The 13450-nt window shown below is 43.2% G+C and overlaps 1 protein-coding gene across 1 annotated transcript in view; it reads left to right on the top strand.

The window, feature by feature from the left end:
- The window catches only part of LOC128707332 (uncharacterized), a 113038-nt gene that overhangs the window by 48102 nt on the left and 51486 nt on the right, over positions 1-13450 (top strand). Inside the window, exons 2-4 of the mRNA XM_053802284.1 lie at positions 2901-3033; positions 11404-11542; positions 11815-11884. Of these exons, the coding sequence (XP_053658259.1) occupies positions 2901-3033; positions 11404-11542; positions 11815-11884 (342 nt within the window). The remainder of the gene's footprint in view (positions 1-2900; positions 3034-11403; positions 11543-11814; positions 11885-13450) is intronic.

Genomic DNA, 13450 nt, shown 5'->3' with positions numbered 1-13450 from the left:
ATGATTTATATGCCTGTGATCGTAAAATCGGATACTAGAGCACTCACTTTCCGGCCTGCGGACACAAGACGAGCGAAAAAAAATATTCAACCCTTAACCACACTCTCTGCCCATCGCCATCATCATCCCCTTTATCACGGACCATCCCGCGTGCTCTATCAACCTACCGATGCCCTCAATAAAAGGGGACTCCATTCACACAGTTTAAGGGTTTCCGAGGCCATTTTGAACCCATTTTGATGAAGTGAGGGTTGATGGTGCTCGTACACCCTTACGGTACAACCAGGCCCGAATGTTCCGATGGTAAAGCGGTTTTAATTAATTAGAAACTATTTGTTCTCGCTGTAACAGCCGGGACCGGGTCGACTGTCCGGGGAGATGGTTTCTAATGGAGCTGAACTCCCTCCCCCAGGATGGCTGGAAGGTGGTGTAAAGGATACGACTACCTAAAAGCTTTACTGTGGGGGTAAATAATCCTTCTGGTTGCTGTTTGATTGGATGTGAAATGGGTTGGCGAGTCCTGAGGACCCTACCAAAAATGGTGGCGGGGTTGCAATGGTCGAGAGTGAAATGTTAATTTGTATTTCTCGGCCACTGCTTTGGTTTTTGGGGATGATTTTGGGAAGGAAGCTCCTGCAGCTAGGAGATATGAGGGCGTGAGACATGAAATGGTTGAAAGGGAAATTTATAATAAGGAGTGGCTGCCTTATTTTTAATGTCGATTTAAAAGAAATGTGCACATCAACGTTTGTCGGTCAGTTAATCTTTCTTGCGGTGATGGGTAATTCCGGTTAAACGCCAGGGACGATGTTAGACATTAATCTATTCGACGTTGATACGCCCTTTGCTGCTTATTAACACTAAAGCAACACTGTCATTTTATATGTTTTGTAAGTTTTGTAAGTCTTTTTCTATTAACATTTTCTTTTACACTATTAACAATTTTATTGAACAATTTTATAATACTTTTAAAAAACATAAATACAGAATCCAACATTACTGAAGTAATGGTAATGTAATGGTAATAAAATTTAAAAAAGGCTTGAAACTAGTGTTGGGTAAATCTGATTCAGATTCATGAATCTGATTTCATCTTTGAACTGCAGTTTAAAAATTCATAAGTCCTCGTAGATCCATGAGGATTCATTAAAGCTCATACGAGGATTAAGATCCACGAGGATTTGACAATGAATTTGTGATTCGAATGACTCCTCATTAAAATTAATTCGAACGACTCTTCTTAAAAGATTCATAAAGCCCAACACCGTCCAGTAATGTTTGCGTTAATTACATAAGAAATAGCAACTCATTCCATGGAGCAATTATTATGTGTAATTGATGAACAACTTGTTACAACCATGTTCAACTTTCATATTATTCATGCAATACAAATGCAACCCATTTGCCTCATTTTTATACAGCAAACATTTGCACACATCAACCAATAAGCTGATTGCGTTCAAGCGGGACAAAACAAAACTTGTCGTGCACATCACAGGTCTAGCCCAGGAACGGTCTCTCCTTGTACCACCCCAATATACACCCGTGCTAGAATTTTTTATCTTACAACTATTGATCCATACATATTTGCAATCCTTCACCCCATGCTTATCTTCACCGCCACGTGCCTTTGTGCTGTTTGATAAAACATTTCTCCCTTGAATCCAAAGCAGATGCCGAGTCATCGAAACGGATGACATTCAACCGCAGCTTTGGGTTTTGAAAATGGCGAATCCGTATTCGCATACCATTCGGTCACCATGTCTCCCATAGCAAATAAAATAAAAAAGCTCCACTCGGTGAACACATTTGGACCCTTTTGTTTTTGTCTTACATTCCCTTTTTTACATGTCTCACCGCCCTTGTGTTGGGCGAAGCAGGGACGTTGGGGAGAATTTGCGATTCGTGACCAAAAAGGCACGTGAGCGTGCGCGCCACCCGTCTGCTGCTGACTCACTATTACTTTTACGACTATTATTATTGTTATTATTATCATTATTGGATTGGGAAGCGCAATAAAGAAAAGATGAAGATCATAATCCATTTGCACCATTCCGATTCACGGGATTTTTGCTGTTGCTCGGGACGGAGCAAAATGGATGACGGTCGAGTGTGAACGAACATGGAAAAACCGTGTCTGCGGCGGGCTGACAACATCGAGCCATTGTGATTGTTTACCAAAAAGAAGCAGAACAAAAAATTATAATAAAAATAAAAATCAGTCCACCATCGTTTATCTCCTTGGGATCGGGGTGGGCTAAAAAACAAAAATAACAGCACAAAAGGACCCTGAATGGACTTTGAACAATGGGACAAAAACAAGCCAAAGCAGCGGTCCACATGTCCGTTTCGGCAGTGGTGGTAGCTGGACGATTCATAGTTATTTCGGTGCGGATTCGTTATCCGGCGAAAGAAAATGGTCCTCCGATTTAGTGAATTGTAAGAAGCATTGATCCACCCATGATTTGGGGAACCTTTTCACCGGTATATCTCGCCCGGAAAGGCTTCAACGGTCCTTCCGGGAAATACGGAAGATTGTGGCAGGATGAGAACCATGCCAGCCTTCAGATATTGGCTTCCCGTTAACACAAACGCAACGAAATCCATCGATTTGGCCAAACATCGGTATCGGGTGGCGGGCGGAAATCTCTATGGAGCTGAGAATTGGAAAACAAGCGATCAAACGGAATTGTTGCGGTCGGTCCGAAAGGCGGGTTGCTTTGTTTCGGTGCGTCTGAAGGGTTTCAGATTTAAAGGTTAACTATTTATTGATTTTCAATACAACGAACAAAAAATCTTACGCCTTCGTATCGCAGCGAAGTAACCGACCTTGTGCGGGTTGAGTTTCTTTCAATTCATAAAATATTAATCTTACTGTGCTTTCTGTTTTCTCCCCACAGTGTCCACAGTGACAGTTGAAGCGGTTCTTGGACGAACAGCAACCTTACCGTGTGACATCGAGCCGGAGGAACTGAACGATCGGGTGTATATGGTGCTGTGGTTTCGGGAAAGTGCCGGCAAACCATTGTACAGGTAAAATCATTTTCTTACCATCATTTGTTTACAGCGGAAATATGTTTGTTTTAACTTTTTTCGAATTATTTCACATTTCTTACTTTAATATCAAATCAAAATTACTGGTCCAGTCAGTGGAAAACAACATAACTAATTATCGTTAATGTATGGGTCGAACCGTCTGTGTTGTTTTATCAGCTGTACACGACAGGCTTTCAGAATTGTGATTAATATTTATGTTAGAGACATCATAAAACAGTATGCACGGATGCTTATTTTTAATCTGGACTATTGGTCAGCATAAAATTGCATCGTATTACAAGAATTCAACACCAATAAAATACACGTCCATAGGAACTATTTAAAAGGAAAGTTTCAATTTTTTTCAACTTTAGCCTATTCAAAGAATACTCTAAATTTTTCTGGTTTAGATATAGTAATTGTATGTTGAACCTTTACTAACAAGATGAAACTCGTTGCGTTATTCGGTCAGGCGTCAATATTCGTTTGAAATTGTTTCATTTTCTTATTATAATTGATCACTTACGTTATGACTAACAAATCTGTTATCAGTTCAGGCCATCGTACTAAGAACTTCAAATTATAGGTAGTTACCAGTTTAAGATTTCCATCGACTATAACGTTCGTCTGTGTGTTTGTAACTGGCTGTGGAGAAACCACCGTAATTTTGGGTTCAATTTATTCATTGCATAACTTTGGTGTTTCTGATAGCTCCTTTTTGAAGAGCTTCTGTTATATTGAAGAGTTGGCAGCTCTGTTTGACAGAATTGGGAAAGCATTTTAAATATTTCCTGAGAAAAGCCTTAGAAAAATGCAAATTATCCAAAATTGCTAAATTTTCAAAACGTTCCATTCCGAGAAAAGCAATGCTGCGAACGCGACAATCCTGTGAGTGATCAAAATGTTCCATTTGCCAAATCGTGTCCAAATGCGCTGTCCCATTTCACATGATTACCTAGCACCGTACTTTGATAATCATTTCACAACCGACAGCATCATAAGCTCACTGCATGCAAAACTCGTTAAATCACAGCTGTCCGTTAGATCTCTCGCAGAGTTTACCATTTAGTTGCAACGTACGAAAAACAACTCCACGCAGGGATTTGTTCGTTCCAGCTAGCTGACTGTCCGGTTCCCCCGTTGGGAATAGGGTAAAACTTCATTCGTAAGGCGGGCGGATCAGTAAAACAATACCACAGCACGTAACAAATCCAGCTGATCCGAAGCTCACTGCGCACTGGGAAGCTGGGAAAATAATTACTGGCACTGTTTGCCCTTTTGCCAGTGCCACCTTTCGTGTTGCACCGCAGCACGGGGATATTTTTGGAAAACTGTTTTGCACTAGAAACCCTACTCAGCCACACGCACACATCGACACAAACGGATTGTGAAGGGTATATTGCAGAAAATCACACCTTCACTGGTGCCAGCCACGGTAATCCTAGCGTCAATCAATCACAACCTCCGCACGCTTCTGGTGGGACGTTTTCTCGCAAAACTTCATATTCATGATCCCATCACACGATGAGATTTACTTCGGATACGGACGCACTAGTGGACCTCACTGGGGTCGAGCGAGCGTCACTCAGCTCTCGGAACCGGATGACGACCACAATCCGTTGATGTTTCTCGCTTGACGACCAATTGAGCTCGTGGCCTAATTTCGACTCGAAACCACACGGTTGGATTCATGAACCAACCAAATTAATCCACGGTACCAGACAAATTCCACGATTCCCACTGTACCAGTACGGTGGCCTGGTGGACATTCGCTTGCTCGTTGACACAGCTTGCGTTTAGAAGAATAGACGGAGGAGCATGAAATTGTTGGTCCGTGGTCGGTTCAGTCAATGCATAATTTGTGACGAATAATTTCCTGCAAAACATAAGTTAATTGCGCCGCAAAGCAACAACAGAGACAAAAATACCTCATCCTAGGAATGATTTGAAGACGTAACGCAATGAAACTTTTACTCCAGTCATAACAATGTTGCATTGATCAATTTAAACACAGAACTATTGAATCCTTGAATTATTGAAAAATTTATATGATCAAGCTACTGCGCAAGATCATGTGAATAACTGTCCAATGGCTGCTAAAATTCCAAATCCTTAATAAATCCCACTGTTTTCTCGAAGACGTTTATAACTTTTAAACCTTTCTTAATCCTTTCTATTCATGCCATTGTAAAAAAAACAACCCGGAACAAACGGAATTTGATGCTTCTTCAAATCGATAAAATCCTTGCCTCCCTTCGAACCCTTTTACCTTTTTCCCCCGGTATAGTCTCTGCCCACGATTCATCTCCCGTCGGCACGACACGCTGATGCTGTGAAAAAGTCCCCTAACCATCTCCGCTGGGAACCGTGCCCGGCGTACTCAAAATGTTAAGAATTTCCGGAAATTTATGTCTATTGACAAACTTCAGCGTACGGAACCGAACCCACCATGCGTCGAATACTGAACGGGAGTGTGGTTTTTCATTCGTTCCTTCGTCCTGTATTTGCTAACCCGCTTTCAATGGCACTTTACTCCACCGGTTTACTCCTTCAAACCCCGTATGGTCACGTAACCGGGTGCGAGAGGTGGGATTTTCCTTGTCACCACCACCGGTACAAGATACTTTAACCTGCCGCCATCTACCGGCCGTAAAAGCATTTCCTGACTCCAAACCTCCCGGCCCTGACGATCGGGAAAGGAAATCGAAAATGGTCGTTAGGTTTCGAATGTTGCTGCAGGCCAACGACGAGTTTCGTCTCGTCTGTCGATGGTTTATTTCCATTAGGGGTTTCGTTTCTTTCCTTCGTTTTGCTTCATGACAAGGCAGGCAGGTTGTGTTGTGAGATGATTTGATAAATATTATGTCTCCGTATTTCTTTTTTTTTTTTGTGCTTAATGCGTTATCTTCACTGAATGATCATCTGATCGTTCGGATGAAGCGTATGTATTGGAAACGTCATCAATTTATGTTGTATAAGATAAAACTTTAAACATACAATACGGCCAAGAACCGTAATTCTCAAACAATAAAAAATGGATTTTCTGATCTATCGTATAATAGCAAGGCATAGTTCCATAAAATTGCAAATTTGTGGAATAATTTGTCCAGGATTTTTGTGAACGATACATTGCTGCAAATATTTTACTCTAGCTTAAACTATTCCTATTCGGGACCAACACCTTCTAAAAGGGTGAAAAAGGCTTCTAACGATGATAAGCAACTATACGACGACGATACTCTTAAAAACCATTTCCATGTATAAAAATGTATCCGAAAAGATCAACGGTCACATTTTTTTTGAACGATACACCTTATGCGATGTCCCACAATGGCGCAACAAAGATGATTTATATGTTCGTCGTTACGCAACGGTTCATTTATGGCACTTTTTAGAGGGCACAATCCACTACCTCCCTGCAACTCTGACGTAACTGGAGCCCAGAATCGAAAGGATTATTGATATTATATTGTCAATTTGGAATATAAATAGGAACATTTATCCCTAATCCCGTGTCCTGCTGCCCGATTGAGAAGATCAAATTGCACCAGCACAACGCCGGACAACGGAAAAACAGCGATACTCCATTCTCCACTCTGCCAGCATTTCCCCAACCCGGACCGGTTCAGGTAGCAAGCAGGGCAAAACGAATTTCGAGCAAACATTGTTGGGCCGTCGCCGTCGGGAAAAGCGGGTTCGGAAATTGTGTTCTCGCAACAACAACAAAAAAAAAAAAGAAATCGCAACGGAGAAGATTTCCTTCACCGGTTTCGACACCGAACGATCTGCTCCCTACGGGGTTTGGGCAGCCGTGAAAAAGGGTCTTGCAGGATACGAAAAAAAATACACTCACACACATATCATAAAGACTTCGGCTTACATGTGAATATATGTGAAAACCCTCCCCAAAAACGTAGCACAACTTTCAAGTGCGATAAATTTTTCCCACACACTCTCAGTCACTGATAAAAGTCGGCCTGTTTGCCGTTGCCGGTGTTACGATCGGTGATACGATGCCCTCGAGCCCGAGTCAGTATCAGACCTGCTTCCCATGCCGGTTCGGTCAAGTTGGGTAAAACTCCGCAAAATCCCTAACCTTCCCTTGCAAAAAGGTGGATAGAAAACCATCGAAGAAAACTCCATCCCAACATCAGGGCTTTTTCGAAATTCTCTCACGAACATCTTTCAAATTTGGCTGATTTTTACTCAATCATTGCATCAGGCCCCTGTCATCCCTGTGCCTGTCCTCTGTTTACCATCCCTTCCCTCCATTATCGGATTTCCTTCCACACAGGGCCACCACGTTGTGCCCAACGTCCCCGAGTATTCCACCGTGCTTTTAATTTCCTTAATTTGCGATAACAATGATCCAAAATCAAGACCCAACCTGTGCGGTGAAATGAAAGGTACTGTTTCAGCGCCGCGCTGGCTACGCTTTTCATTAAAGTTCTTTTCAATTTGTTGCCCATCTCACTTCCTTTTTTCTCGCTTTCCTTCTTTGCAACGTCTCAACAAGGCACTTTGGTGTATGGGTGTATGTGTGGGTGTGTGTTTGTGTGCCTTTTTCGCCAGCCGCTGTTTCCTTTCCTCGCTCATCACGAGGGCTTACACTTTTCATCATACCGAACGGACTTCCTTAAAGATGGTCCACATTCCCAACAACTTCAACTTCAAAACGTTTTGAGACCCGATGATGCCATACGGCCAACAAACCCACCCCGTACATGTAGGAGTTCGCTCCAAGAAAACGAAAACGGTGCTTCTTCATAGACATCAGTCCTTCTGCACTTCTGCCGCCGTGCTCTTCACTTCACCCACTATTTCGACGACTTTATTCCGGGTTTTTTTTCTCGCTCATCTCCGCCGTGCTCGGGGTGCGGACGAACAAATTTCGAGCGAACGATTTTATGTGCAGGCTGGCAGGAAACAGTCACCGCCACCATCCATCCAGCCGACTTCCATCCATGGCCCCGATATAGGATGGGAAATCGTTTGATGGCAAATGGAATGAGCGGAAATTGGATGGGTTTTGTTGAAAACGTTTTGCGCCTGCTGATTTTGTTTCCCTCTCTTCATCCCGTTTTTTTATGTTTCTTTTTCGTCCTTTTTGTCGTCTTTTTACCCCTGTATCCGACCGTTTGCTTCCACGTACAATTTTCGCTGAAGGTTGGTTGGTTTTCACTGAAAGAAGTTTGTTCAGCTGTTTATTTTTTGCTTCATTTTCTTTAAGAACCGCTACAAAAGGCAAGCAGTTAATAATGAACAAACCTCAATTCTTCGAGTCCTTATTAGGGAGTTGGATGTCGGTGGAAACAAATGCACCGTATAAGGAGCGATGTCGGAGCGCAATGGTACGCTTTCCGTGCCCATAAGGGATGCGTAGCCGGTAGATTTGATTGAAAGGAAGCGACGAAGAAGGGAAAAAAACACATTCCATAATCTTACCAAGCACAAAGACAGGTGAACAGTTCCGATCTGATGGATTGACGCAATCAGCGAATGAGCTTTTCGTTAAGCGGTCTGATTGAAGGACACTTGTAAGCCATTTACCCCGCGCGAAGGAAGTTTCCCCGAAAATCCGAAGTAGCGAAAGATGGGACGTTTCAATGGTTACGCTAACGCTTCGAGCGTTTCTGTAAGTGATCCTTTTAAATCGGAATGGTAATTTGCAGTTAATGGCACGGGTAGTATTGAGGTGACTGCTGATTTGCTTACGAAAATTAGGAATTAAACCAGTGCTCGGAAAGGATCCGTAATCTTTTACGCCGGAACCGAAATGCTGTTAAAAGAATACTAGTAACCAGATAGCAATTTGTTGCTTTAGAGCTATTTTAAATCTTCGCATAGTTCTTACGATTTCATTAATGCTAATGTTACGAGTTGTACTCTTCAATGCTCTAACAAACCAACAATAGAGTTATATTGATTCTTATAGGACTCAACGACCCTGCGCACCGCTGCCGTAAAGCGTCAGGAAAGGCTTTTGTATCTTTTTCCTTTATTCAACTATTTTTAAATTGAATGTCACAGTTTATACAAATTTAAAGGAACATTATGGATGTGGAGATTTAAATTTCATTGTATAATTATCCTAACAATATTGTTAATGTCCTAACATTTACGATTGTTTTATATTTTCATGTTTCATGTTTCGTTCCGTACAGGTTTTGCGCCTTTCGGTTGGCGTTAGAAATAAAATTTTGAGTGGTTGGTAAATATTACACATAATGAGATCTATCAATGCACAACAATTGTTTCGCGTTCTGCAATTTGCAAGGAATGTAAATCAACTTTCAAAATGCCTTAGTAGGCATTTTTCTATTTAATATATTTAATTTTCTTACCATCGCATAAATGACAGTTTTTTTTAGGTATAATCTGAACTAGGTCTAGGGCAATTGATCTAAGGATATTTATACTGATATAAGGTTAGTTACGAATGGTTACAAACATGACCTGAATTAGAAATAGGGTACCAAGATTATACTTACAGCTACTAATCTGCGACTCACGAGCCAAAATGAGTTTGATTGAAGTAGGCTTTAATGAAAATATTCAGCTAACGAAAGCACGTATTATCGAAACCGGAAACACTTGTAACCAATACCTCTAAAAGTGCTTCGGAAAGTATCCAAATATAAACAATGATTTTAATGGCAGTCAGCCAGAGTACGCCTTCTACAAGATGTATGGAAGAATTGGAAATATTAGCGCAAACACTAACGCTACGTCTTCAACCTTCCCGGTCGATGACATTGACACCAAAGGACAGATTTATGCAATCGGTAAATGTCCATCGGTGCGTCGAAATGTGTGTGCCTATCGCCTGCTGAAGCTGCCCTTTGCCTAAATTACCCAACCGGACCCTTCCAAAGTGTACCGTGGCGAATGTGAGATTATTTTTGGAACACCTCCACCAACATCATTCTTCCCGAGCTCATCCAGAAAAAGCAAAAAAAAAAAAAACAAATGTCCACGACCTGCAAGACAGCTCGGTCAGTCCGTGCAAGGCGGGGTGAAAGGCGTTAGGAATGTAACACGCCAACAGCAACAAAAAACCATGCCCTGATTGCAGAACACTACCGCACACACAAAAGACAAATGAGGGCCAAAAGGTGTCGTGAAATTTATTTTAATATCCTTGTCATCCTCAGCTCAGCTTCCGGCCTGCGAATTGGCCTCACGTTTCGGCCTCTCGTTCCATTACACTTCTTTGAAAGGTGAAATCAGGTCGTAACATTCCAAACACAAGAGCCCTGGGAACAAAAGAAGTACGGAATTATGGAAACACCGATGGTTTTTGCCGTGCCGTGCGGTACTACGTGCTACGTGAAGGATGTACGCTTGGGTCAGCGGAAAAATCTACCCAACAAAGCTCCGTATCCATCTGCGAACCTCGAAATCCTAGCCCTGAGAATACAGATCCGGAAACTGGAGTGGGATGGAAGCGCTGGGCAGTACGGAAGCGCTGTCCCATCAGTGGATTGGAGAGATTTTGGGATCCACACCGGACCGTTGTTTCGGTCCGGGCAATCTCCGGTAATCCGCTTCAAAGCATAAACAATCTGGCGACAAATGGTGAAAGGTGTTTATCTTCACTTACCATGCGTTCTTCCAACGAAATCGAAAGAGCAAGGAGCGATGGTGGAGGCGATGGTTGGAATTGGATGGGCTGGGTGAGGACAAGATGACATTAATGCGGTTTCGCTTCATCGCTTCAATGTCATCGTTTATACCTTTCACCCTCCACGCTGGCTTCGAAGCACCGACCCCGTTTGTTTGTGTCTTCTATCGCACTGTTGACACTCACGTCTCGTTTTGGGTTGCTGTGTCCCGTGCCGTTCCAAACCCGCGATTCGACACCGAAAAAACCCCCACACAAACAAACAAAAACGCACCCAAAAGCCTGAATGTAAGAGGTCGCAAATGTACGAGCGGCGCGTCTGGAAGCTAATTATAACACGCAGCCACACGGACGAACGAACGCCCCGCATTACCACGAAACCGATGATAATTAAAACTTTTTCCTACATTATCGCTCCGGCGGGAGTGTCTTCGTGGGCAGCCGAGGGCACCAGCGCCGTGCCCGGGACCTTGTCATATTCGATGGCGCTGCTTGTGTGCGCACGTCGGCTCTCATTGTTTGTCCTTGCGCCTCGGTGTTGCGACCTTGTAAAACGGAAACTTGTCTCAAACCGAACGCCTGGCTTAATCTGATCAGAGTACCGTCTCTGAAGCTCAACACTTACAGCTTTCGCGAGGGCACACCTCAGGAGGGCGAAAGCTCCCGGGGAACACCGGTGGAAGTTTATGAAAATTTTAATTAACCAAACTTTTTTCTCCTTCTCTCGCTTCATGCTTCCGCAGCTACGACGTACGGGGGAGGCAATTCTCCAAGGCACTCTACTGGTCGGAAACGAGCGCCTTCGGACCACGGGCGTACTTCGTGACGATCTCCAAACCGGCCGCACTCAGCGTGGACAACATCCAGCTGGACGACGAAGGGGTAAGTTGCCTGTGTGTGTAAGTGTGTGTATGTGAGAGTGAGTATTTTGGCCACAGCTACCCATTGCAACAAATCCTCAAAGTTCCCTAAATCCCCTCCGGGGCAGGATCTTGCGAGATTTCAAGCGATGGCTTACGGTCGCCAAAACTTTGTTGTTTGGAGCGTTTGCTTCCGTTTTGCTAATGATTTTCTTTTCTGCTTACCTCTTTCTTCTTTACGCGTCTGTTTGTGTACAATACGCTGTACATGGTTTATGCACACACTCTTCCCAGGTGTATCGTTGCCGAGTAGATTTTCAGAACTCGCCCACAAGAAATCATCGCATCAACCTGACCGTAACCGGTAAGTTGAACCAATCTCTGCAACGGGACGCTGGGGCCGTGATGAAATTTCCCATTCCCCATGGCTAAACCAACAACAAAAAAACAACTCCCTACTCCCTTTGCCCCGTTCTAAGCAATTCAACAGTGCTGGCAATTAATTTCATACGCAAAATAAAATGTTAAAAAGCTATAAAAATGCAAATTCGACCACGTGGCGTAGGACGGTGCAGGTGTTATTTGTTTTCGGTATCTGCAACAAACATGAACTATTTATGATTTCAAATCGCAACGCCCTTCGATCGTCCACGGCACGAGCAGCATTCGGTTGCGGCTTGCGTGCCGCTCGGCCGCACTTGGCTAGCGCGCTTGGTGGAAAAACTTTTCCAATTGAGAAAATTGTCCATGCTCAACAAAACACTTCGTGTGGCCATTTTTTGTTTCCTTTCTACAGACAGGTAACGCCAAAGCATAATGCTAATGTCTGGAAGACTGGAGTACACTTTGTCAAAATGTTTTGTTTCTTATTGGTGGTACAGGTGACTTTACAAGCTGCACGTAGCGGAGAAGTGTCAATGTTGGGCTATTTTTCGCCCAAAAGTTAAACCACTTCCAGATGAAACAAGCTAACCACTCATACTGCTAACCAACGACCAGGGGCCACTTTTGGGATTGCTATTTTTGCAATCCCACCCGTTTTTTCCCCCGTGTTTCCGACCCCATGGCAGTGTACCTTCGCCAACCAATCAACATCATTATGTTTGGCCCGTTTGCATAATTTACGTACGTTCTTTGCATAAGCAAACTACGGAACCCACAGGTTTTTTTTTTTTTTTGGTTAAGCGCGCATCCTTTCACGAGAACCGTATCGGGTGCCGTTTTTTTTTTATTTTAATCAAACACCAAAACATTACCTCCATCATGTTGAAGTACCGCTCCAGTGGGTGAAAGCGATTGTTTTTTTTTTGCGCTCTTCGTATTTGCAGATCCATTGAAACGATTAAATGAAAAAGCGTAAAACACGGCCCTTCCGGCGTGTAACAAGCGCTCGAAACCAAACTGTGCGCAACCGGGGAGTGAAATTCTTCCCGTGCGCCCACTTTCGCTCGAAGTACCCCGTAATGGAGTTCAAACAATTTCCTGCACGACACTTTAACGTCTCTCGGCCTCCGCGGGCACCGCCCGCAGTCGCCGGTGAACCAACTGCACAGACAATAATGCAGTGCAAACAGGAAATGAATATTTACATTCGATCTGATAAATCCTTCCCATATAAATGTAGGCACACCGGAATACATGTTTACCTGCCAGCGAAAAGGGACGGAAACGAAGAAGCTTTCAGCAAAAGGTCAGTTTGTTTTGTGGAAAAGAAATTATAAATGCCTCATCAGGAAAGCGAAGTACAATTGTTTGAGTGGTTCTACGGCGCTTGTTGTGTTTTCGCCACTGAATGTTCAGTGTGAACGGGAATTCATTTTGATAATTCTTCTGCGTGTAATATAATTTTAGTGATGATTTTTACAACAGTCGACATCCGGACCTAAACAGCTCGCCAAATTACCAGACTAATTATCATCACAGAAATGTC

Source organism: Anopheles marshallii, chromosome 2 (genome assembly GCF_943734725.1).
Source record: "Anopheles marshallii chromosome 2, idAnoMarsDA_429_01, whole genome shotgun sequence".
Taxonomy (NCBI): Eukaryota; Metazoa; Arthropoda; class Insecta; order Diptera; family Culicidae; genus Anopheles; species Anopheles marshallii.
The sequence above is the reverse complement of the archived record's forward strand: the minus strand, read 5'-3'. Positions and strand labels throughout refer to the sequence as shown.